The sequence below is a fragment of the Mesoplodon densirostris genome, chromosome 16, assembly GCF_025265405.1.
Source record: "Mesoplodon densirostris isolate mMesDen1 chromosome 16, mMesDen1 primary haplotype, whole genome shotgun sequence".
Lineage (NCBI taxonomy): Eukaryota > Metazoa > Chordata > Mammalia > Artiodactyla > Ziphiidae > Mesoplodon > Mesoplodon densirostris.
This window is the reverse complement of record NC_082676.1, coordinates 36,818,715-36,843,503: the sequence shown is the minus strand read 5'-3', so window position 1 is coordinate 36,843,503 and position 24,789 is coordinate 36,818,715. Positions and strand designations below refer to the sequence as shown.

The window sequence follows — 24,789 nt, the reverse complement described above, 5'->3', positions numbered from 1 at the left end:
ACCTGGAGTTTTTCTTTTCTTTACTAAATAAACATTCGCTTCACAGAAACCAGCCCCAAACTCATCAGTGTCCAATTACGTGAGAACAGGGACGAGGGGGACCAAGCCATACATTTCCCCACTTGCAGCGAGAACATTAACGAACCCTGCCTGGGAGTGCCCTCGAGTGTCCAGGAGATGGTCCTCTCTCCCACAGGCCCAGTCCTGCTAACAGGGGGGCTGTGAGCCCTTAGGGTGGACTCCTACTTGCTTCTATCCAGTGAGGCTTTGGGAGGGAAACTGAGCTGAAACAGAGGTTGCGCCCTTCCCCTTGAGGCCTGTGGAGGATGTTCTGAGGTCCCGGTCACAGAGCGGGCCAGGCTCCAGACAGCTGCCGTGGCCAACATCGTCATCGCCCCATGATGAAACTGGGCTCGTCCTCCTCCTCTGTTCCAGATGCCGCCTCAGAGCCACTGGATGGCGGCTCCTGGGACTGACTGGATCCTGCAATCACACGACATTTGGATTAGAGAGGGACAAATCTTATCGAGTATCCCCTGATTAGTGAACAAGGGGTACTCCAAGAAAGGACTGCTGAGGAAAACCCAGGAACCAGCTGTTCCTGAACTGTACAGTGGGGAGCCAGAGAGGTCCTCATGTCCATCAGTCCCCATTGCCACTCCCGGGTGTAAAGGGCCAGTCACAGAACTGACCTACCACTGCTGGAGGGTGGGCCTCATCCTTATGAAAAGGTCCAGCACACATGAGATCCTGACGCCCCATAAATCAGGCCTCACTGCTTTTTATGATCCCCTCTAAAGTCTGTCACCTTGGCAGGGCGACATCCACAGCAGCCCTTTAACATTTAGCGCTAGGCTGATAACACTCCTGCTGACGTCTCCAGCTCTCACCCCAGTCTGCAAAAGGAGTCTCAAAAACCTTGTAGCAGAGGGCTCTGCCTACAACAGATATGTCGGCTTCCCGGCTCTTCCCACGACGCAGAAGGCCTCTCTGACACTCCGTGTGCAGCTCTGAATCCCAGCGTCTTCCCTGGCGGCGTGCCAGTCTACCCTCAGTGCAGCTGAGCTGGCTAGCAGCAGAACACAGAGCAGCTTGTCCCCAACTCCTCCGCCCTCTTCTGGGGAGCAGGCAGCCGGCGAGAGCTGGGACGAGCCAGAGCCCACACCGGTCCTCCAGCTCCCCGTCCACGCCAGGAGGCCACTTGAAGGTACTGTGGGCCTCCTCCTGCAGACATGCAGAAACTCACTCCAGCACCCCAGGGCCCACAGGCACCCAGAGCTTTGCTACTGCTGTTGTCACAGGGCCGAAGAGCTTCAAGGCCTGGGGATGCCCAGGGCACAGCACAGTCACCTGCATACCCTAGGATGGGACACTAAAGAGCACTCATGGCAAGGGGCTGACATCATCGCTATGATTTAATTATTTAGGATTTTCCTCCATCTTAACCTCATGCCAAAAAGAACGAGAAATTTTGAAAGTACAAATGAGGAGCATGTTTTAGTAGCTAAGATTTGTTGAACACCTATTATGTGCCAGGCACTGTGCTTATTGTCTTTGCATATACGTACCGTCTTAACTCTAAACAACAGTCTATGAGATAAGTAACACTCCTCTATATCCATTTTACAGATGAGGAATAAAGCTCAGAGAGGTTAAGTAATTTGTTAACCAAGGTCTCATACTCAGTAAAACCAGGACCTAGGATTCAAACCTGGACTATCTGACTTTCAAGCCTCTGGTACCTTGCCTGCAGAAATGCACAAGGAAACGGAGGCAAAAGAAAAATGGCATGACAGCCATAAAGAATGAAATAATGACATCTACAGCAACATGGATGGACCTAGAGATTATCATACTAAGTGAAGTCAGACAGACAAATATTATATGATATCACTTATACGTGGAATCTAAAAAAATGATACAAATGAACTTAGAAACAGACTTTGAAAACAAACTTATGGTTACCAAAAGGGAAGGAGGGGGAGGGATAAATTAGGAGGTTGGGATTAACATACACACTACTATATATAAAATAGATAACCAACAAGAACCTACTATGTAGCACAGGGAACTCTACTCAATCCTCTGTATTAACCTACATGGGAAAAGAATCTGAAAAAGAATAGATATATGTATAACTGAATCACTTTGCTGTACACCTGAAACTAACACAACATTGTAAATCAACTATACTCCAATATAAAATAAAAAAGAAAAATGAGGTGAAAACAGGAATGAGGTGAGCTCACTGAATGGATAAGGAAAATGTGGTCTATTCATACAGTGCAATGATTCAGCCTTAAAAAGGAAAAAAATTCTGACAGGCTATAACATGGATGAACCCTGAGAACATTATGCTAAGTGAAACAGGCCAGTCACAGAATGACAAATACTATATGATCTCTCTTATAGGAGGTACTCAGAGTAGCCAAATTCAGAGACAAAGCAGAAGGGGTGGTTGCTGGTGCTAGGAGGAGCAGGAAATGGGGAGCTGTTGTTTAAAAGTTAGTTTTTGTTTTACAAGATGAAAAGAGTTATGGGAATAGATGATGATAATGGTTGCACAATTTGAATGTATTTAGTGCCACTGAACTGTACACTTAAAAATGGTTAAGATGGTGAATTCTGTGTTATGTGTATTTTACCAAAATTAAAAAAAAAAGGAGGGGAAGAAAGAAAAAAAAGAGAAAGAAAGGTAGAGAGCGAGGCAAGGGAGGGAGGGAGGAAAATGCTATGTAGAGACTGAGTGAAAAACTATAGATGGATCAAAAACATCGCTCTGAGCTCCCTGAACTCCTAGGGCAGAACTCCCTAAGCACTCTCATGTCATGGCACTCATGGAAAAGGACAGTATTTCTATGGCATGTGGGGCAACTGGTCCAAGGCCATGGGCACTCAGTCTCCACCCTGAAGGCAAGGGGATCAGGGTCTCTGCCATGTGTAGTCCATTCCCCATATACCAGCGGGGGAGCTCTGCTCTAGAACATGGGCTCCAAGGCTGAAACTGCTGATTACTTCTTTTGTTCCATAACTTAGTCATACTTGGTCAGCCTCAAGCCTAAGAACCACCAACCATATCCATAGAGATCTGAACACAGCAGGACAAGAGTATAGGCTTTGATCTTTCATTCTGATCTTAAAGAGACAGTAAACAGGAGGCATCTTTGAGCTCACCGAGTAGACATCATGAGCAAGGCTCACCCTCCTGAGTGGAAGAAAGTTATGGAGAAGTTATCACTAAAATTAAATGGTGGCAGACACATGCCCAAGGAATACTGTGGGGCTTTGATCCCTTTATGAATCTTGTGATAGATGAATGTGTGGAGATGGCAACTAGTGGGCAACAGAACAATACTGGAGTGGTGGTAACACAAGGAAACAGTATCATCATGTTAGAAGCCCTGGAACCAGTATGAACAATGGCTGTGTTCACCAGGGAAATCAACTGCTTCCACATGTCCCCTCCACATTTTACTATGATAAAAACTGGCTCGTGTACATTTTACTACTGAACATTTTTATTAAATAAACTTTTGTAATAGTGGAAAAAACAAAACAAAACCCAGTAAAATACTCACTAACCTGGATGTTTGTGGAATGGGGTGTTCTGGATGCCTGAAGTGCTGACTGACAGAGGAGGACTCAAACCACTCCTTGTGACTGAAAAGCTCCTGAAAATGTAATACCTCAATTAATAGTAAACACAGTTGTTTCCTGTGTGTCGGAGACAGGTTGTTGGGGCCTGGAAGTATCTCTCTCAAAGAGGAGAAACCTAGGAATCTGCTGCACATTCAAGTCATTTGGTAATTCAACAAAATCATTTCATTCTCCAATGAAAAGAAATAGGACTCAGAGAAAAAGCTGATTCTAGGTTAGGGACAGGAAATACACAAGACAAGTCTGACTATCTTGTAGTACCAGAAACTAAGGAAATGCTGTTAAAAACAAAACAAAACCCCTCAAAACTCCACCAATAATGGGAGTATGTAAAAGGGACACGGGCCATCTGAAAGAGCTCCCAGTGGCCAAAGCTGGAAGAGTTTGGGCAAGAAAATGAAGTAGTACTGGATTAAACCTAAAGTATAAAATAAATAGCCCAGAGTCCATACTGATTTAAAGAAATGAGGGAGAAGACAAATCCATGCCTAACAATTTCAAATAGCTTAGGTAGCTACTCCGCCCTCATGGAGGGGCTGTATAACCCGCCACTCCTTAAGTATGGGCTACACATAGTGAATTCTTTCCAAAGAGTACAGTGTGGGAAGGGAAAGAAAAGAGTCACTTTACACAGAGAACCCTGAAGAGCATTGCCTGAGCAGGTGATCAAGGGCAACATCAACTATGACAAGCCATCCTGACAAGCACCCAGTCCTGACATAAGAATGGTACTTTATCTCTATGGTCTTCCTCCCAAAAATAAATAACTCATGAGAAAAACCTCAGACAAATCCCAACTGAGGGACATTCTACAGAACATCTGACCCTCAAAACTCTCAAGGTCATCAAAACAAAGTCTGAGAAACTGTCAGAGCTACCAGGAGCCTAAGGCTACATGATGACTAAATGTAATGTGATATCCTACATGGGATTCTGGAACAAGAAAAAGGCATTAGTTAAAAATTAAGGAAATATAAATCAAGTATGGACTTTAGCTACTACATGTATCAACACTGGTTCATTAGTTGTGACAAATGAACCACGTTAACAACAGAGGAAACTGGGTACATGGGAATTCTTTGTACTATACTATCTTCGTAATATTTCTGTAAATCTAAAATCATTCTAAAACTAAGTTTATTTAAAAAAAAAAGGCACTGCCTACCCTCACGGAACTGAGATTGCAACTGAATAGATAAGCACGCTATGTGATTCAGCAGATTCTGTAACCAAGTATGTGCAAAACCCTGTGGAGCAAGGCGGAGGCTGGGTGGGGAGGGAGGTTAGGAAAGGCTTTACAAAGAGAGGAAGGTGCAAGATGAGAAGTTTTCCAAGCAGATGGGGAGCCTGGTAGCATGAAAATGAAAAGAGCTCAGAGGCCTGAGCACGAGGAGAGGTGGGAGAACAGAGGTGTTAAGCTTGGTGAGAGTAGAGGACACGTGGAAGGGAGTGGCCAGAACAAAATGGTGGAGAGACCAGAAAGGGCAGGACTGCAGGAGCTACTGACTAGGTTTCAAGCAGGATCACCTCGCAGGTAAGCACAAGGCCAGTGGAGACACATTATCTGGGATCAAATCCTGGCCTGTCACTCACTCCCACTAGCTCTACGGGTGCCATTACCACTTGGTCCCTAAGGTCAACTGTAAAATGGGGATAACGTCACTGCCTATCTCACAGGGCCACTGTGAGGATTATGTTAGTTAATACCTGCAAAGCACCTTAGAACTGGGGCCACACAATAAGTGTTCAATAAATGCTAAGTATTGTTATTGTACAAGCAGAAGAATGTATGACAATCCAACCTCTGTTTTAAAAAGAGCTTTGGAGGCTGTTCAAGGTGGGAGGCGTCGGGGGTGGGGTGGGAAGAGAGTGGAGGCTGCTACCATAGTCCTGCCACATCTGGAGATATAGATATATATTGACTGATTGGCTGTGCCGGGGCTTAGCATGTGGGCTCTTTGTTGCAGCATGCGGACTTCTTAGCTGCGGCATGCATGTGGTATCTAGTTCCCCGACCAGGGGATCGAACCTGGGCCCCTGCACTGGGAGCACAGAGTCTTACTCACTGGACCACCAGGGAAGTCCCCTGGATCTATATTTTTGTAAGGTTTTTTACTAAATCCTCAAGGAGACCTTGACTTCCTCTGAAATCACATTCTTATCCACGTGGAGGAATATGGCAAGGATATGGTAAAAGTGTACACCATTGCACACTGTTGATGGCAGTAAAAACTCGTATTACTCCTTTGGAAAGAAATTGGCAATACATTTCAAGAGCCATGAACTCTTTTTACACTCGTGATCTAATTATTCCCACTGCTGGAAATTTATCTCAAGGAAATGACCCAGAAAGGGGGAAGGGAGACAGGTGCATAAATTCACTAAAATATCTTCTAAAGAGAAAAACTGGAATCAATCTAATGTCTAACAAAAGGGAAAATGTTAGGTGTATCATGGCATGTCAATTGCTGGATATTATCAGTCACTGAAAAAATTATGAAGGACCAGAAATGCTTATAATGTTAAATAAAAACAAGCAAAGTGGAAACTGTTCATACACTACAATTATCATCACATACAAATGACATGTGCATATGGAGAGATTAAAAGAAAATGGACAGAAAGACAGGTGATCTATGAGGATGATAATATTTGAGCTTTTCCCATTACTCTTATGCTATTGTTTACATAAAATTTTAAAATCTAAGAATCAGATTTTATTTAGACTATAGGAATACTAGGTAAAATGCCACTGAGTGTAATTGAAACTGATGTTAACTTTTTAAAAAAACCCAGATGAATGGAGACTTTCCCTGGTGGTCCAGTGGTAAAGAAGTTGCCTTCCAATGCAGGGGACGTGGGTTCGATCCCTGGTCGGGGAACTAGGCTCCTATATGCCACGGGGCAGCTAAGCCTGCATGCCGCAACTATTGAGCTCGCGTGCCTCAACTAGAGAGCCTGCGTGCCACAAACTACAGAGCCCATGTGCTCTGGTGCCCGTGTGCCACAACTATAGAACCCATGCATCCTGGAGCCTGTGCGCTACAACTAGAGAAGAGAAAACCTACACGCCACAACTAGAGAAGCCTTCGCGCCGCAATGAAGAGCCCACACCACAATGAAAGATCCCGTATGCCGCAAATGAGACTTAACTCAGACAAAAAAAACAAAGCAGAAACAAACAGATGAATGAATACACTAGGGAAAAAACCTTTTGTACTATGGAATTGCAAGGACATGGGAAAATATTTGTGATACAATGTTATATGAAAAAGGACAACTGTAAATATGATACTTATATAAATAGGTTTATATAATAAATATTAAAATTGAAATAAAAAACATCATGAAAATGTTAAAGTGATTTTTAGTAAGAATTATGGATAATTTTTATTTTTGACTTTATTTTCTGCATATTCTAAAAATTTCTAAAATGATCACATATTACCCTTATTCTCAAAAGACACAAAGGCTATGGATATGAATAGTTTTCCAACGTAATATGTATACGAGTTTTGGCACTGAAACAAATAGTCCAAGCCAAAACATAAATTGAGGGGCTTCCCTGGTGGCGCAGTGGTTAAGAATTCGCCTGCCAGTGCAGGGGACACGGGTTCGAGCCCTGGTCTGGGAAGATCCCACATGCCGCGGAGCAACAGAGCGCGTGCACCACAACTACTGAGCCTGTGCTCTAGAGCCCGCAAGCCACAACTAGTGAGCCTGCGTACCACAACTACTGAGCCTGCGTACCACAACTACTGAAGCCCGCATGCCTAGAGCCCGTGTTCCACAAGAGAAGCCACCGCAACAAGAAGCCTGAGCACCGCAATGAACAGTAGCCCCCGCTCGCTGCAACTAGAGAAATCCTGCGTGCAGCAACAAAGACCCAGTGCAGCCATAAATAAATAAACAAACAAATAAATTTATTTAAAAAAAAACCCACATAAATTGAGTGCCTTCCAAACACCAGACACCAGCTGAGATATGAATTTTATTAGCTAGGGACAATTTTGCTCCCCCTCCCTGACGAGGGAACGCTTGGCAATGTCTTAAGACATTTTTGATTGTCAATGACTGAGGGGAGGGTGGGTGCTGCTGGCATCTAGTGGGTAGAAGGCATGATGCCCTTAAACATCCTACAATGAACAGGATATAGTCCCTTACAACAAAGAATTATCTGGTCCAAAGTGTCAACAGTGCTGAGGCTGAGAAACTGCTTCCCCCCAGCCCCAGTTCTGAAATGATTACAACAGGTTTAGTGAACATCCATCATCTCGTATAGATACAGCATTAAAGAAACAGAAAAAAAATTCTTGCTTTTGATGAGAAGTCTCTTAACAACTTTCATTCATGATGTACAGCAGTATTAATTATCTTTATCATGTTGTACATTACATCTCCAGTACTTATTTATCTTGTAACCAGAAGTTTGTACCTTTTGACTACCTTCATCTAATTCCCCTTCCTCCCATTCACCCACCTCTGTAGCCACAAATCTGATCTCCTTTCCTATGAGTGTTTGTTTGCTTGTTTTTGAAGTATAATCAACCTACAACACTATATTAGTTCCTGGTACACAACACAGTGATTCAATATTTCTATACATTTCAAAATGATCACCACGATAAATCTAGTTGTCATCTGACACCATACAAAGATATTACACAGTTACTGACAGTATTTCCCACACTTACACATTTCATAGCTGTGACTCATTTATTTTGTAACTGAAAGTTTGTACCTCAATCTCCCTCACCTATTTCTCTCCTACCCGCCACTGTCAAGAAACTGCCCTTGACGTACTTAGTAACAAATCACCTTAAGGTCACCCTGGGTTTCTCTGGTAGGTGAGCCTGTGTCAGGATAAGTAACATTGGTATCAGAATATGTCGTTTTGGGAGTTCAAGGCGTCACAATAATCCACACTGGCTTAACACCATCCTGTGGTATCATTCAGACAAGTTCCACACTGCAGGGCGTCTTCACTGAACTGCTGGACCAGCACGGACAACAAGTGGGGATATTTCCTCTCCAACAACAGAACGGAACTCCTAGCCAGCTGCCCCTTACCACTTGATAGGAGAAGAGCCAAAAAGCTCGAGTAATTTATCTCCAAGTCCTTCAAGAACCCAGAAGCGCACAGAAGCCACCTTGTGGCACAACTGATTATCACATTAAGTTTCTGTTCACTTCAACCACCTAGAAAACCTACTTTTCCTTTCACGAAATGAAAAATAAGGAAGGAAACTGAGAGGGTGAGGTAAAAGGCACACAAACCATCTTTAGGAAGTTATCCCTATAGCATTCTCTATCCAGCTCATTTGGTGCAAAGCATATACAACCATGTATTATTACTAATCATTTTTTTAATAGGTACAGGTGCTAACTTCACAAGTAGAAGAGCAGGGCTCATGTATCCTAACAATGATTTTCAAATCTGTTTGACTGCAGCCCACAGCCCACATAGAAACTGAAAGAAAATTTCACAAAACAGTTATTCAGGGTGTGATGCATTCTGATATTTTCTAGTCTACTTTATGCATGTTTGAAAAAACCATGAAAAAACCAGCATCTGTGACCTCTAAGCTGATTTCATGACCCAGTGAGTAAAGGATCACATCCCTCAGTTTGAAAAAACACTGTGCTACTATGATGCAACATGGGCACAAACATCTATCCTTCTGATAGAACTGAAGCTCAGGATGGGGGAGACCCAGTGAGAGGGCACAAGGCCGTTTTAAACAGGTTAGAGGTTCTGGATGAAATCTACCATCTCATATACTCTTTATAGCCTTGGACAAATTAAAGAAAAGTGACTGAAAACTGAACGATCACATGCACCTAATGTGTAAAAGGGGCTAGAAAAGGGGGATTTAAGAAACCTCAATTCTGGGGACTTCCCTGGTGGCGCAGTGGTTAAGACTCTGTGCTCCCAGTTGCAGGGGGCCTCGGTTTAATCCCTGGTCAGGGAACTAGATCCCACATGCATGCTGCAACTAAGGAGCCTGCCTGCCACAACCAAAAGACCCAGTGCAACCAAATAAATAAATAAATATTAAAAGAAAAAAAAAAAAACCTCATCTCTGGGATGTTGCCTCCCGTCTCCTTCAATTCTAGAGCTGATTACTAAAAAGTTATTAAGTGATTCCAAAGACCCACTACAGGTTCATTAAGCACAAACTCAGAGCAAACTAACCTGTTTCTTGTTCTGAAAGGGTTCTTAGATTTACTGGTGAGGGAACCGCCCCTCCTGCTGCCCCAATACGCTATATCTTCATTACAGCAAGGCGTTTGGCAAAGTTACCAAGCTGTGGAATTTTAGATCTAGAAAAAGCTTATCATTTTACAGACTAAAATTAAAAAAAAAAAAAACATCTGCTCAAACAGGAGATGCTAAGGTCAGGGTGAGCCAGAGTGAGAGTTGAGCCTAGAATCTACGCCTACCGTACTTACTCCCTGACCTCAAATTATCTTAGTTTAGAATGACACCTCTGTGGGTAAGAGGAAAGAAGAGTGAGTCTAGCTGATTCTTAGCTGGAGAATAACTCCACCCAGAGTTTTAGTGAACAGGTCCATGTTAGCTTAGATGGAGCTCGCTAGTGGCCCAGTCTGGCTCAGCATTTTTACCAATGACAAAGGAGGTATGTTTATCAAACCTGCCCCTGACACGGTAACATGCTTACTTCGATAATCAGAATTCAAAAGGATTTTGGAAATCTGAATCAACGGAGCCAATAACACCAAGCTGAAATGCACAAGAGCTAAATATCAAGTCCTGTAATTGGATTCAAAAAACAAAATAGAGCGTGGGCTCCAGGTAAGACAGAGCAAGCACATTTGACCCCGTTTCTCCACTGAACACAGCTATAGAACCTGGACAGAATGCATAGACTCTGAAAAGCACACAGACTGGGGAAAAAGACCAGAATACAAAGTACCACTGGAACAACATTGTGTTTCCTGTTTTTTTTCTTTCTTCCCTCCAGTATCGCCCAGCCTGGACTCAGGGTGATCCAATACGCAGAAGTGGAAACTGGGCACAGACACAGTTCCAAGAGAAACATACCCGTTAGATGCTCGGGGGATACCACGGTTCCAGAATCCATCATTTTAGAGGCGAAAGGTCAAGGGCATGAACGTGAACGCAAGGGAGAGTTGGGAGGCAGAAATTGTGGCTGAATAGGAGTCTATTTGCAATTATGAAAAAGTACTAGCAATTGTCACAGCCAAGAGGAGCCTAAGGAAATGTGATGACTAAATGTCATGTGGGATCTTGGAACAGAAAAAGGACATTAGGTAAAAACTAAAGAAATCTGAATAAAGAATGGGCTTTAGTTTAATAATAATATGTAAACCTTCTACTTCTGATTCAAGGAGTAAGAAAGTGGACTCCGAGGAAGGGGAATTCTTGTGTTCCTTCTTTCCCCTCCATTCTCTCACACCCTAGCTCCCAGGCAATCCTGCCAGTGTCAGGATGGCCACAGCGACTGCAGTGCAGTAGGGGCTTGCATGTGCAAAACCTTCCTCTCCGATCAGAGGAGCTGTGGTCCTAAGATGGCTGCGCAAACTCTGCTGCTTTTCTTCTCTGTCCTCCCACCGCTCAGCCCTGGATGCAGGGGCAGCTGTACAAAGTATGTGGCAGAGTAGGTAACTAAAGCCCCAACTTTCTTTTCTTTCTTAAATATTTACTTATTTATTTGGCTGCGCCAGGTCTTAGTTGTGGCATGTGGGACCTTTAGTTGTGGCATGTGGGATCTAGTTTCCTGACCAGGGATCAAACCTGGGCCCCCTGCATTGGGAGCTTGGAGTCTTAGCCACTGGACCACCAGGAAGTACCCATATGGGATCTTTTTTAGTTGCGGCATGTGGGATCCAGTTTCCTGACGAGGGATTGAACCCAGGCCCCCTGCATTGGGAGCTTGGAGTCTTAACCACTGGACCACGAGGAAAGTCCCAAGCCCCAACTTTCTGGCTGGAGGTCTGAAAAGGGGAGCCCCAAGAAACCAGAAACTACAGGGGAGATCATGGAGAGAGGATTAGAAGAGACATCATAAAGTTGTTTGTAAACGCCTGGGCCCACCCTGACAGCACATGCATGGATCTGGCCCTAATCGTCATGCCAAACACTTTGAGAATCGAACTCAAAGAACTAAACCCTGACTGGCCACTGGGTGGCACACACAGGACACATCTGAGAGCACAGCAAAAGCTTTAAAAGCCAAACTGACACTGGAACCACAATCTACAGAAGGCTGGTCAGAACCTGTGTTCCAAACACAACCAGGTTGACTGTCTGCTAAAACAAATATCAGCAAGACCAGAGCCTCATGATATAATATTCAAAATGTCCAGGATCCATAGAAAATTACTCGGCATGTGAAGAATCAGGGAAATCTCAACTTGCATGGGGAAAGACAATCAACAAATGCCAATGTCAAGATGCCCCAGATTTGGAACTACCAAATACTTGAAACTAGCTATTTAAATATTTTTCCAGGAAGAGTGAAGACTCTTGAAACAAATGGAAAGATAAAAGACTGCAGCAAAGAAATAGAAGGTATAAAGAAGAATCGAATAGAAATTGAAAAACTTTTCTGAAAAACATAATTCACTGGATAGAATCGATAAGCAGAATGGAGATGACACAGGGAAGAGACAGCTCGAAGTCAGATCAATAGGACTTATCCAATATGAACAACAGAGACAATAAAAGACTGAAAAAAAAATCCCCAATTTGACAAAGATACATGCTTACAGATTCAACTAGCTTAGTGAACTCCAAATCCAACTCCAGGATAAACCCAAGGAAATCCATGTGCACACATATCATAATCAAATTCTCAAATTCCTGACATCTAAGGTTCTTGAAAGCAGCCAGAGAAAAACAATGATAGAACAATTTGAATAACTACATATTTTTTAAAAATCAGAAATCATGGAGGCCAGAGGAAATGGAACAGCATTTCAAAAGTGCTGAAATAAAAACTGCCAACCCAGAATTCTATATCTAGTGAGAATGTCCTATAGGAATGAAGGTGAAATAAAGAGAGCCTCATATGAAGAAAAGCTAAGATAATTTATAGCCAGCAGACCTGTTCTAACTGAATGACTAAAGCCAGTTCTTCAGACATATGGGAAACAATACCAGATAGAAGTCTGGAACATCAGCAACAAAGAAAAAGCAACAGAAATGATAACTATCTGGTTACTATTCAAGACTATTCTCTTGAGATTTCTGAAATATACTTGATGACTGAAAACAAAAACAGTAACATCATAAAAACAGAACTACCATATGATCCAGCAATTCCACTTCTGGGTATTTATCTGAAGAAAATGAAAACACTAATTCAAAGAGATGTGCATCCCAATGTTCACTGCAGCATTATTTACAATAGCCAAGATATGGAAGCAACCTAAGTGTTCAATGACAGATGAATGGATAAAGAAGATGTACACACACACATGAATATTACTCAGCCATAAAAAGCATGAGTTCTTGCCATTTGCAAGAACATGGATGAACCTAGAGGGTATTATGCTAAGTGAAATAAGTCAGACAGAGGAAGACAAATACTATATGTTTTCACTTATATGTGGAATCTAAAAAACAAACCAGAAACAGACTCCACTGACAGAGAACAAACTAGTGGTTGCCAGAGGGGAGGAGGATGGGGGAATGGGCAAAATAGGTGAAGGGGATTAAGAGGTACAAACTACCAGTTATATAGTAAATAAGTCACAGGGATGTAATGTATCGGGTTGGCCAAAAAGTTCGTTCGTTTCCCCGTAAGGTGTTACGGAAAACCCCGAACAAACTTTTTGGCCAATCCATACAGCATCAGGAATATAGCCAAAAGTATTATAATAACTGTACAGTGTACGATCTATGAAAATACCAAGTCATTATGTTGTACACCTGAAACAAATAATATTGTAAGTCAACTATAGGTCAATTTAAAAAAAAGTAACATTATCTGAAGGGCTTTTCAATGTATGGAGATGAAATACCTAAGACAACTATAACATACAGAGTAAAGAAATCTGTGTGATGAAAAGTTCTACATTCTACTTAAAGTGGTGAAATGCTGAGTCCAAGTAGACTGTGAAAGTAGTATAAATATAGTAATCTCTAGAGGAACAACTAAAAGACTATAAAAAAGGAAACAGTTAAAAACACAATAGATAAATTAAAATAGAATAATAATAATGTTCAAATAAATCCAAAAGACGACAGGAAAGGAGAAACAGAGAAACAAAAAACCAGAGAGAACAGGACTTCCCTGGTGGCACAGTGGTTAAGAATCCGCCTGCCAATGCAGAGGACATGGGTTCGAGCCCTGGTCCCGGAAGATCCCACATGCCGCGAAGCAACTAAGCCCACGCACCACAAGTACTGAAGCCCATGTGCTCTAGAGCCCATGCTCTGCAACAAGAGAAGCCACTGCAATGAGAAGCCTGCACACTGCAACGAAGAGTGGCTCCTGCTCGCCACAACTAGAGAAAGCCCGCGTACAGCAAAGAAGATCCAACACAGCCAAAAATAAATAAATAAAATAAATTTGTTTAAAAAGAAATTTTGCCCTATTTCCTACTCCCTCTCCGCAGATCCAAGGTAGACTCCCCATCAACAGCCTCCTACTCACAGTAGCTGTGAAAACCAGCAGCCTAGCAGCCACTGGAGGAAGTAAACTGCCCTGGGAGTTCCTCAGAAGTCCCATACCCAGAGCACTGTCCCTATTTGACCTGTCTGGCAGCTCCCTGGAAACTTCCACTTGCAAGGCTTGTTTTGTCTTTATTCAACCTGACTCAGTGAGAACAGCCTTTTCTTCAAGGTATTTGTCAAAAACAATCAGTGGCAACTGTTTAACATCATAGCTGCCTGAGGCAGTGATAACAGTGGAAGCAAACAAGAAACTGACCAACAGTTTAAGAGGAAAAGCTGGTAATCTAGAAGGCCACATGCATACGCAGAGCTGTGCACATGTCTAAGACAGACAAGTGATGGCCCTAATCTCACCTCTGGCTAACCTTGAGGCTCTGTGCAAGGAGGAAGTGAAGGCTAAGGCAAAACTGTAAACTGCCTGCCAGAATGGTGAAGGCATGCTCCACCACACACAGAAAGCCCCTTGGCAAAGATCAGGAGACTTACTGGTTCAAAGCATTTCAGGAAATCTCTAATCTTCAGCTGACCACTAAGCTAACCAAGCAAAGACTTCAGTTGCCACACACAACAAAGAATATAAGCTGTACAGAGTTAGTTCAGGAAAGTCACTAAACACATAAACAGCAACAAAGACAACAAGCAGCAAAAGCAACAAACCCTGGGCAGGGAGGGTCAAATTACCAACAGCCAAGGAGACCTTTCTATTTCCCAATATAATGGGGTCCAAGCCACAGTACCTCCTTCAACAGAACATGAGACTGGTGGGGTGCCCAATCCTCCTGCCCTTGGACCAAGTACTTCCACATTCCTGTGTGTGTGGGGTGGGGGAAGGGCAGGGAACATGCTGAGGTGGCTTATTTGAGGGATGATGTCCTAGCAATCACGTTTTGGTACTGTAAAATCATTTCTTCTCGGAAATGGTAGGGAACAGGCTAAAACCATACCGTATATAGTGTGTCACACAGTACATTTACAACTCATAAGCAAACTGGTCCTGGAAGGGGCCAACCATATTTCTGTATGTCAGTGCAGGTCTGATTTTATCTTAAGACCAAAAATCACAATTAGGAACCATGTCTAGTCAATCAGGGAACAGCCACCAATTCAGAGATGTGGTGACCAGTTGTCACTGTTTTGTCTCTTAGCATCCTTGGTCCTTTCCATCTGGGGCCTCTCTCCCCCTGGTTCGCAGCCCAGGGGCTCCCAAAGGAGTGGCTGGCACCACTGGCCTTGTGGTGGGTTCGGAGGCGGGCGGGGCTGGCAGCACTGCGGGATGCTGACACGCTACTCACCCCCTATTCCTCCTCCAACAAATCTCAATTCTGTCTAGGGTGACAACGTACCCAGCATCCAGTGATGGATCACGATACATTAAAGACAGTCATGACAATTCTGTTTTCTGTTCATCTAGCCTGATGACAGCAAGGGATGGCCAAGTGACCTAGTACTGACCAATGAGATAGAAGGTAATACGTCTGGGGGATATTTTGCTCTTCAGTTTAAAAAAAAAAAAACAGCACAACAGACAAGTACCACTTCTTTCCCCTCTTCTTCCTGCTTTAAACGTAAGTATGATGCCAGGAGCTGCAGCAGCCATCTCATGCCCACAGGATAAAGGCCAAAAGAACCGCAGGGGTACTGGGCCTGACACCACTGAGCTACTCAACCACACTGGGCTGCCACCTACCACCAGATTTCTTATGTGAGAAAAATAATTCTTCTTTGCTTAACTACTGCTAGTTTTCTATTTCTTGTAGCCAAAAGCATTCTTAACTGATTTGCCAAGTGGCTCAATAAAAGCCAAAGAGACACAAAAACTCTTTTGCTAGGGACACCCCCTCAGTCTTTCCTACTAGGCAAGAATGAGCCAGGGTGTGGCCTGGAGCAGCTACTGGTACCTCACAACCACAAGGAGGAAACGAGCCTCCCTGAGGACAGGGAGCCAGGGGACAGAAGGAGACAGTGAATGCCAACAACATCAGAGGTCCTTTACCAGCCATGCCCAAGAGGAGGTCTGTCCTGGACTAAACATGAGGCAGTATCTTTCTTTTTTGTTTAAACCAGTTTGGCTTCCTGACACTTGCAATTAAATGAGTCGAAACTAATAGAAACAAGCCTTCATTTCTTCAGAGGCCAGCCAACCTACTCCAAACTCTAAATCTCATTCTTGACAGGTCAACCACTGTGACCAGCACTAAGAAAGGTCACGAAAGAAAAGTGGGTACCACTCACCTTCTTTCTGTTTCTTCTGGTCAAGTTTCATCTTCTTTGCCAATAATTTCTTCTCTTTTAACTTCTGGCTGCAAATGCAAAATAATTAATTCCTTAACTACCTATTTTATATTTTAGAAAATAAACATCTACTTACAGAACCTTTAGCAATTTAGTAATTACAGGAATACTATGATAAAATGAAAGAAATACTTCCTCATGACTCTGCTACTCCAACATCATCAACATTATCAACCTGTTTCCTTCATGAGTCAAGATCAGATTCTTTGGAGTCCTGAGGTGATTAGCGCAATCAAGACGTGCACGGGTGCAGTCTGTATACTCATGTAGTCACTTAGGGAGGTTACAGACCCTCCTTTAAGGGAGAAGCTAATCGGGAAGTTTGCTCATTACAACTTACTAAACCTGATGTTAAAATACCGACATGAAGGAGACACAGAAATCCACATGCTCACCACCAAAGTGCTGACCAGCAAGCTTTGGAGAATCTGTAGCAAGCTGGGGGCAGGGGCAGGGGGCAATAAGTGACTTGATCTCTCCCTAGGTACTGGAAGAAAAGCCATTCCTCCACGGGGGTGCTCCACTGTGGGGTTTTTTTTTTTTTTTTAGCTGCACTGCACAGCATATTGACCAAGGATCAAACCCACACCCCCTGCATTGGAAGCATGGAGTCTTAACCACTGGACCGCCAGGGAAGTCCCCACTGTGGATCTTTACACCCAAGACCTATACAGGCCATACAAGTAAACTTTTGATTACAAGAAGGACTCGTTCACCAACTATTTACTTTTACACTTCCCGCCCTAAGTCTCAGTAGTTATGGGATGTCACAAAGCCCTCACCGCTTTTTCCGACGCTTTGCAGTCTGCTCCTCCGCAGCAATTTTATTCTTTTCCAGTCTTTTCTGAAATTCTGCATCCAATTTTTGCTGCAAAAAACCACACCAGTTAGACAAACTCTGGCCTGCGTGGGTATGAAAACTCTATAACTCACACCACTGGGGGTGCTACAGGTACATCCAGGTCTCCAGGGCCACTTTAAGAAATTGCCTCACAGGTGAGGCAGGAAATCAATATATGGATCTCTGATGGCGAAATAACTCCGTTCATTAAGGTACCGTTCGTGCGCAAGTGAATGTAAGAGAGAGAAAGTATGAGAGGGAGCACGCTGAGGACCCCCTGAAGGCAGAGGCAGCACTGCTGGCTCTGCTTCGCCAGGGCCTTGGACAATGTGATCCTGTGACCTGTAATATATATACGTATGTGGTCTTCACCTACTGTTTTTGGCACATTAAAACTCTTACAAATTTCCTATATGAGAGCCACAGGGGGATCTTTTATTATAATATTTAGTTTTGTTCCCAGTTCCTGAAATAACTCCAGAAATAAAGATGAAATGGGTATCTTTTGTTATTCATAACTAGCCCCTTTCAACCACAGGAGTTTATGAGTGACTTTGGGAAAGCAACTAAGGAACTGGGCTGGTTGCCAAGGGAACTTTCTGCCCCACCTCCTTGACCTCCAGGGAGGGGAGAGGGGCTGAGGGCTGAACTAATCACCAACAGTCAGTGATTTAATCATGTCAACATAATGAAGCCTTCAAAAACCCCAAAAGGCTGCGTTTGGATAGCTCCTGGGTTGGTGAACACTGGAGATGCTGGGAGAAGGAATGGAAGCTCTGCATCCCTTCTTTCATGCAGCTGTTCCTGAGTTATATCCTTTTATACTACACCGGAAAACTAGTAAGCTGTTTTCCTGAGTTCTGTGAGCCCCTCTAAGCAAATTACTTGAACCTGAGGAGGGGGTCATGGGAAACCTCTGATTTATAGCCAGTGGGTCAGAAGCACAGGTGACAACAGGGACTTGTGGCTGGCCTCTGAATTGGGGGTGGGCTCAGTCTTGTAGGACTGAGTCTTAACCTTCGAGATATGGGGCTATCTCCACGTAGACAGGGTCACAATTGAGTTGAATTGTAGGAAACTCACCTGGTGCCACAGAACTGCTTGGTGTGGGGAAAATCCCCACACATCCGGTGCCCAGAAGTGTCAGAAAGGCAGCAGAGTACTGACAGTAAGAAGACACACAGGAGTGTTGCTTCTTCAGAGACAGCGATGGGGTTCACTGGGTGGAGTGGCCAGACGGCTGCGACCATGGAATTTTCAAGTCCTAACTCACTACGGTTATTACATGACCGATTCTAAAGCAGCATAACATGCATTGCTATCACCTGCTACTAAACACACCTACACGTGTACATACGTATATGTATGTACATACATACAAATAAATATATATCCATCCCTTGTATTCTTTCTTTCTTTTTTTTTTTTGTGGTATGCGGGCCTCTCACTGTTGTGGCCTCTCCTGTTGCGGAGCACAGGTTCCGGACGCGCAGGCTCAGCGGCCATGGCTCACGGGCCCAGCCGCTCCACGGCATGTGGGATCTTCCTGGACCGGGGCACGAACCCGCGTCCCCTGCATCGGCAGGTGGACTCTCGACCACTGCGCCACCAGGGAAGCCCCCTTGTATTATTTCTTCCTAGCAGCTCCCTGTTTCTAAGCCTCAGCTTCATCTATAAAATGGGGGAAACAATAATTTCTCTTTCCCTGAGGCTTTAGGAAGACTAATGAACTGCAATAACCTACAGGAAAGCTCTTGTAAACTATAAAGACATCTACTGATAAAAAAACAAGTGTCAGGCTTCCCCAGTGGCGCAGTGGTTGAGAGTCCGCCTGCCAATGCAGGGACACGGGTTCGCGCCCCGGTCCAGGAAGATCCCACATGCCGTGGAGCGGCTGGGCCCGTGAGCCATGGCCGCTGAGCCTGTGTGTCCGGAGACTGTGCTCCGCAACGGGAGAGGCCACAACAGTGGGAGGCCCGCGTACCGCAAAAAAAAAAAAAACAACTAAAAACAAGTGCCATGTCTATTTCTTCTAGTTATAACCATAAATGTTGATGGAGCAAAAAAAGGAGCCAGCAGAGGAGAAAAAGGTGGCTTCAACACCTCTGCTAGTCTGCACTGCCAGGTTCTGTGGATCTGCTCAGATGGATGCAGAAACTCTGAGAGCAGAATTATGAAATTAAAGAGAAGGGTCTCCTTCCAAGAAAGGAATCAGCTTTAATTAGAGTTCAGCTAGAAAGCAATGACTTCAAACTAAAAGTACCTGATCTGTTTAGAAGCTGAGCTGGAAACGTCTGAAGCGCAACCAAGACAGAGCCCCCCGCTGGCTGCTGACCGCCCCCACCACCACCGGCAAGGGCTCAAGCAGGAGTCAGATGTGCTCTGTCAGTGGTGACAACCTATCAGTCGCTGTGGAAGGTAAGGATTCTCTTGCATCTCTTTTTTTCTTCTAACCTCAGAACCTCTTTCACCATGTGAAATAAAACCTTTGCATCTGTGTGGTTTCAAGGTTTGTGAAACATTTTTCTGTATTTTCTCTGGGTCGTTAATCAATACATAAAAGCTTCAGACTAACTGATGGCATTTGAGACAACCGTCTGTCTATTTCCTCCCCTCTAACGTAGTTTAAAAACAAAAAAGTGCTTCTGTTAGTTTCTACATACAGAGTTCTGTTTATTCCTAACAGCGCAAATCCTTCAGTGATCTGGTATAGCTGTGTGACAATTCACCTGAAACTCCTCACTGGAATTGAGAAGTAGCTGGAGAAGAACCGCCGACACCTGGGGGCCAAGTAAGGGCTGCAGGACAAGCAAATACCAGGTGAAAACCACCATGGCAATGATTCCATTCTGTTCAAAAATCATACAGGTATTTTTCAAACTCAATTTTGGCCATTCAAATAAATTTTTAAGGGACCACTCACCACCACTGCAATCAAAAAACTTAAAATATCTTTGAACAAAGGTGCTGAGACATATGTAAAATCTCTATATATGATCACTGAGAGATACAAAAAGATGAGACAAATAAAAGAAGACAGTTTTTAGAGGGGATGACTAAACACTATGACATCCATTCTCATTCAAGTTAAGTTACAGATTCAATTTAAATCTAGTAAAAAAATCAAACAAAACTTTTGGAGTGGATAAAATAACTCCAAAACTCAATTCCAGAAAGTAGATAAGTGAAATGTCCAAAAGAATATTTCTTAAGAGCAACAGGAGAGAGGTTTCTGCCCTTTCCCATCAAGCAATGGAGAGCTTAACAGTTCTTACAGTACGATTTCAAAAGCAATTCTCAATTCTTAAAAAATTTTTTTTTAATTTTAATTTTAATCTTTATTTATATATTTTTGCCACACCACATGGCTTGCAAGATCTCAGTTCCCTGATCAGGGACTGAACCCGGGCCATAGCAGTGAAAGCACTGAATCCTAACCACTAGACCACCAGGAGACTGTCAGCAATTCTCCATTCTTAATCAATTATTATTTGACACCTATCACGAAGAAATGCCAGTCTCAAAGCTAGAAAACTCAAAGAGGCAAAAAAACTTGAAAGCACACCACTACTAGCACCAAACACACAGCTAACTGGAATTACAGGCATTCATCCAAAAAGAGAGAAACTATAAAGAAATAACAACTCAAGTGGTGTGAGATCCTGCTTCTATTCCATGGCAAATGGCCTGGAGGGGAAAGGGGACTCTGCTGGGCTCTCCACCACCTGGAAGACTCCCTCCCCTCATTCATTTCCTAGTGTGAGCATCCTGCCGTGCTGGGTCTGACCTAAAGTACCCTGGACTCTACCTGACATCCGTTTCTCCTGCTGACTTTACAAGGCAGCCCTCACACAAGCCACAACCAGGTGTATCTACTCTTCTTCAAGTGCTTTTTTCTAAGGTTTAAGTGCACACTGCCTGAACCCAAGGGTTCAGCCAGCCTCCTGGCTCACTAACCTTCTCAGCCATGGCATCCATGTAGTCCTGTCGCTGGTACTCTCTCCGGCGCAGATGCCTGTACACATGGAACTCTCCACTGCCGGCCCCAGCGCTTGAACCTAAAGCCAGGACAGTCCAGAGCTTTTGATGATATCCAGTTACCAACACAGGCTACTCTTTTTTTTTTTTTTTTTTTTTTTTTTTTTTTTTTCCTTTTTTTTTGCAGTATGCGGGCCTCTCACTGTTGTGGCCTCCCCCGTCGCGGAGCACAGGCTCCGGACGCGCAGGCTCCGGACGCGCAGGCTCAGCGGCCATGGCTCACCGGCCCAGCCGCTCCGCGGCACATGGGATCCTCCCAGACCGGGGCACGAACCCGCATCCCCCGCATCGGCAGGCGGACTCTCAACCACTTGCGCCACCAGGGAGGCCCGTCACACAGGCTACTCTTAATCACAGGGGACCAAAGAAAGATACTAGAAGTGATGGAAGGGACCAAGCCTGCCCTGTTCTCCATTGTACCCCAGAAGCTAGCACACTGACTGGTATATTGTAGGTATCATTAAATATCTGTTGTGTGAATGTTGAATGTGAAGTCACCAAAAATTCCACTCTAGCGCAGTATTAAGAGGACAAGCCGACTATCGTTCAGAGACCAGAAACCTAAAAGAGAGCCTGTGACCTTTCCCTCCCCCACCAGATGATTTCACATTTGACATGCTAGGTTTCTACTTAGTTGAAAAGATGTCCATGATATATGAAGTGAAAAAAAGTAGGTTATCAAATAGTATGTGTAGAACAACCATATTTTTGTAAACATTTTTTCTTAAGCATGAGTGGTTTTGACTACAAAGAGGTTTGGAGGACTATATCAAAATGTTACAAACAGAACGATAGATTACAGGTGGTTCTAATTTTTTACACCTGTTATTTATTCTCTTTATAGTTAGTTATGTTAACTTACAACCCAACAAAATAAAAACTATTTCCATTTTAAAAAAACAAGGTATTAAAAACAATGCAGAAGAAAGTTCTCTAATGCCAAGCCACAAGCAACAATACCCCTTCATTGTAAGAGCAAAATACTGGATCAGTGAACTTTTTTTTTCTTCCTATCAGGGATGTAATTAACAAATACTAACTGCAGAGTTTTAAATACCTACACTTTAAAAACTGTATTTAAACACACACCCACATCCAAAAGACATTACCCATTACATCTCGGACAAATTCTGGGGGAGGTCGAGGTGCCCATTCATTCATTTTTTCTGGAATTGGAACTGTTTTGTCCTGCAACATTTAAACACGAAAGCATTTGTATGTATAAACCGGCTGACAAAGTGACATATTTTTCAACCAAAAAACTTCAACTGAAGTAGTGAAGTAAGGCTGCTTTGCTTCTTGGACCCAAAGCTGAATTTGTTTTCTTCCCTCTGCCTTTACTTCATCCTGTATACTCTGGGTCCTATCAGAGCCCACAGCTTTGCCAGGGCTACACTCAACTTTTCAGGGCAGAACTCAGAAACGCGACTCATCGTTTATGGCTGGAAACCTCCAACCCCAGGTGTCTTGGCCAATGCCTCTCTAACAATTAGTGCTGTTTAGAAGAAAATAAACCCTTGTGCTAACCCACGGATTGTATCTTTCCAGTCTAAGGCTTCTGTTCACAAAGTTAAAGGGTCTTAGGGCACGAGAAGCCGCTTCGCAGCGCCCTCATCCAGGCATGGCTCTAACATGAGAGCAGAAAATAGCTCACTATCTCCGGGGCCGCCTACTCCTTCCTAAGGTCTGACCCTGGGGCTCGGGTACTGAGTTCCAGAGTTCGGAAACGGGGAAAGAGGGCCCGCTAGCGCCCAGAGACGCCGGAAGGGAAGGGGGTAGGACTCGGAAGGGCCGTCAGCCCGCGCCTCGTCTCACCGGGTTCTTCATTAGCCGTTCCAGCTTGAGCTTCTGCTCCTCCGCCGCATTCTTGGGGATGACGAGCGCCTGCGGCTCTTTCTTGGGCCTTGGCGGTCGCACGGAGGAGGCGGCCGAGCTCGCCATGAGAGCTCTGCGGCTATCCTGGCAAGCGGCTGCCCGCGCGCGTATGACGACAGAGCCGCGCGTCAGCAACGCAAGCGCAGTCTCCTAGCTGGGCGGGGCTGGAGCGGAGTTGCCAGCCGGAAGCAGGGTGCTGAATATTCATGAGCTTGAAGCCCCGGTGGGTTATTTTGATTAAAGCTGCTTGATTTCTTCTGAGCAAATCAGCGCAGCGAATGCCCACGTCCCTGGGGAAGAGGTTGGCCCTGCGTGCCCGAGGGCCCGGCCCCAGCCGACCTCTCCAACCCCCGACGCCGACCTCTCAGCATCCCCCACCCCCGCACCCCGGCCTTTGTCCTGGCGGTTCCTTGGGTCTGGTCCACTCCCCTTGCCATTTCTGACAATGTCTTTAAGACGGCACAAACGTCACTGCGAGCTCCCTGAGGACTGGGGCCGTATCTCTTTTGTCCACCTCGAATTACTCTGCACCTGGGTCCCGGCAAATATACCTCGGTCGAGTGAATGGGCCTTTCTTATGAGAAAGAGAGAACAGTTGCTCCTTGCATCTGGGAACTAGCCTGGCACTCACACCTAGGCCTTGGTATTCTCCTGTTGGACATAAAACAATTTCCCAGAACACCACGGTAGTGCAAGGCCATTCTGAGACCATGATGGAGCAAGGCATAAACAAGACTGCTCCGTAATCATGTTTGAAGTCAGATGAAATCAAGAATATTGTTGGAACCAGAAAAAGACCAACCGTTTCCCCACTCTGACTAATATGAGTAACTGCTGCTTCTTTACAGCATTAGCCTTCCACTTTAAAGATTTAAGACTTCCAGTCGTAGAATTGTCCCCGCTTCCTGACATCTATTCCAGAGTAAAAGCCCACTTACTTGAACCCTCCCCCAAATCACCTAACGCAGGCCCAAATTCTATAATAAGCCTCCCCCCCCCCAATTTATTTATTTACTTATTTTTGGCTGTGTTGGGTATTCGTTGATGCACATGGGCTTTCTCTAGTTGTGGCGAGTGGGCGCTACCCTTCGTTGCGGTGCGCAGGCTTCTCATTGCAGTGGCTTCTCTTGTTGCAGAGCACGGGCTTCAGGGCACGTGGGCTTCAGTAGTTGTGGCACGTGGGCTCAGTAGTTGTGGCTCTCGGGCCCTAGAGCGTAGGCTCAGTAGTTGTGGCACACGGGCTTAGGTGCTCCGTGGCATGTGGGATCTTCCCGCACCAGGGCTCGAACCCGTGTCCTCTGCATTGGCAAGTCCCTATAATAAGCCTTTTTAAACACTTTTTTTTTTTTTTTGGCCGCGCAGTGGGGCTTGCAGGATCTTTGTTCCCTGACCAGGGATCGAACCTGGACCCTAGGCAGTG

At 44.4% G+C, this 24,789-nt stretch overlaps 1 protein-coding gene and 1 pseudogene across 1 annotated transcript; one reads left to right on the top strand and one right to left on the bottom strand.

The window, feature by feature from the left end:
- Positions 1–3: 3 nt before the first annotated feature.
- PRKRIP1 (PRKR interacting protein 1) lies at positions 4–23,483 on the bottom strand. Its single transcript, XM_060120559.1, has 6 exons — positions 23,310–23,483; positions 22,604–22,682; positions 21,414–21,514; positions 17,398–17,483; positions 16,556–16,623; positions 4–483 (listed from the first exon to the last, which is right to left on the bottom strand). Exons 1-6 carry the CDS (start codon positions 23,433–23,435, stop codon positions 389–391), a joined length of 555 nt encoding a protein of 184 aa, XP_059976542.1. The 5' UTR covers positions 23,436–23,483; the 3' UTR covers positions 4–388.
- Positions 3,187–3,416, top strand: LOC132476601 (small nuclear ribonucleoprotein G-like; annotated as a pseudogene).
- Positions 23,484–24,789: the final 1,306 nt, after the last annotated feature.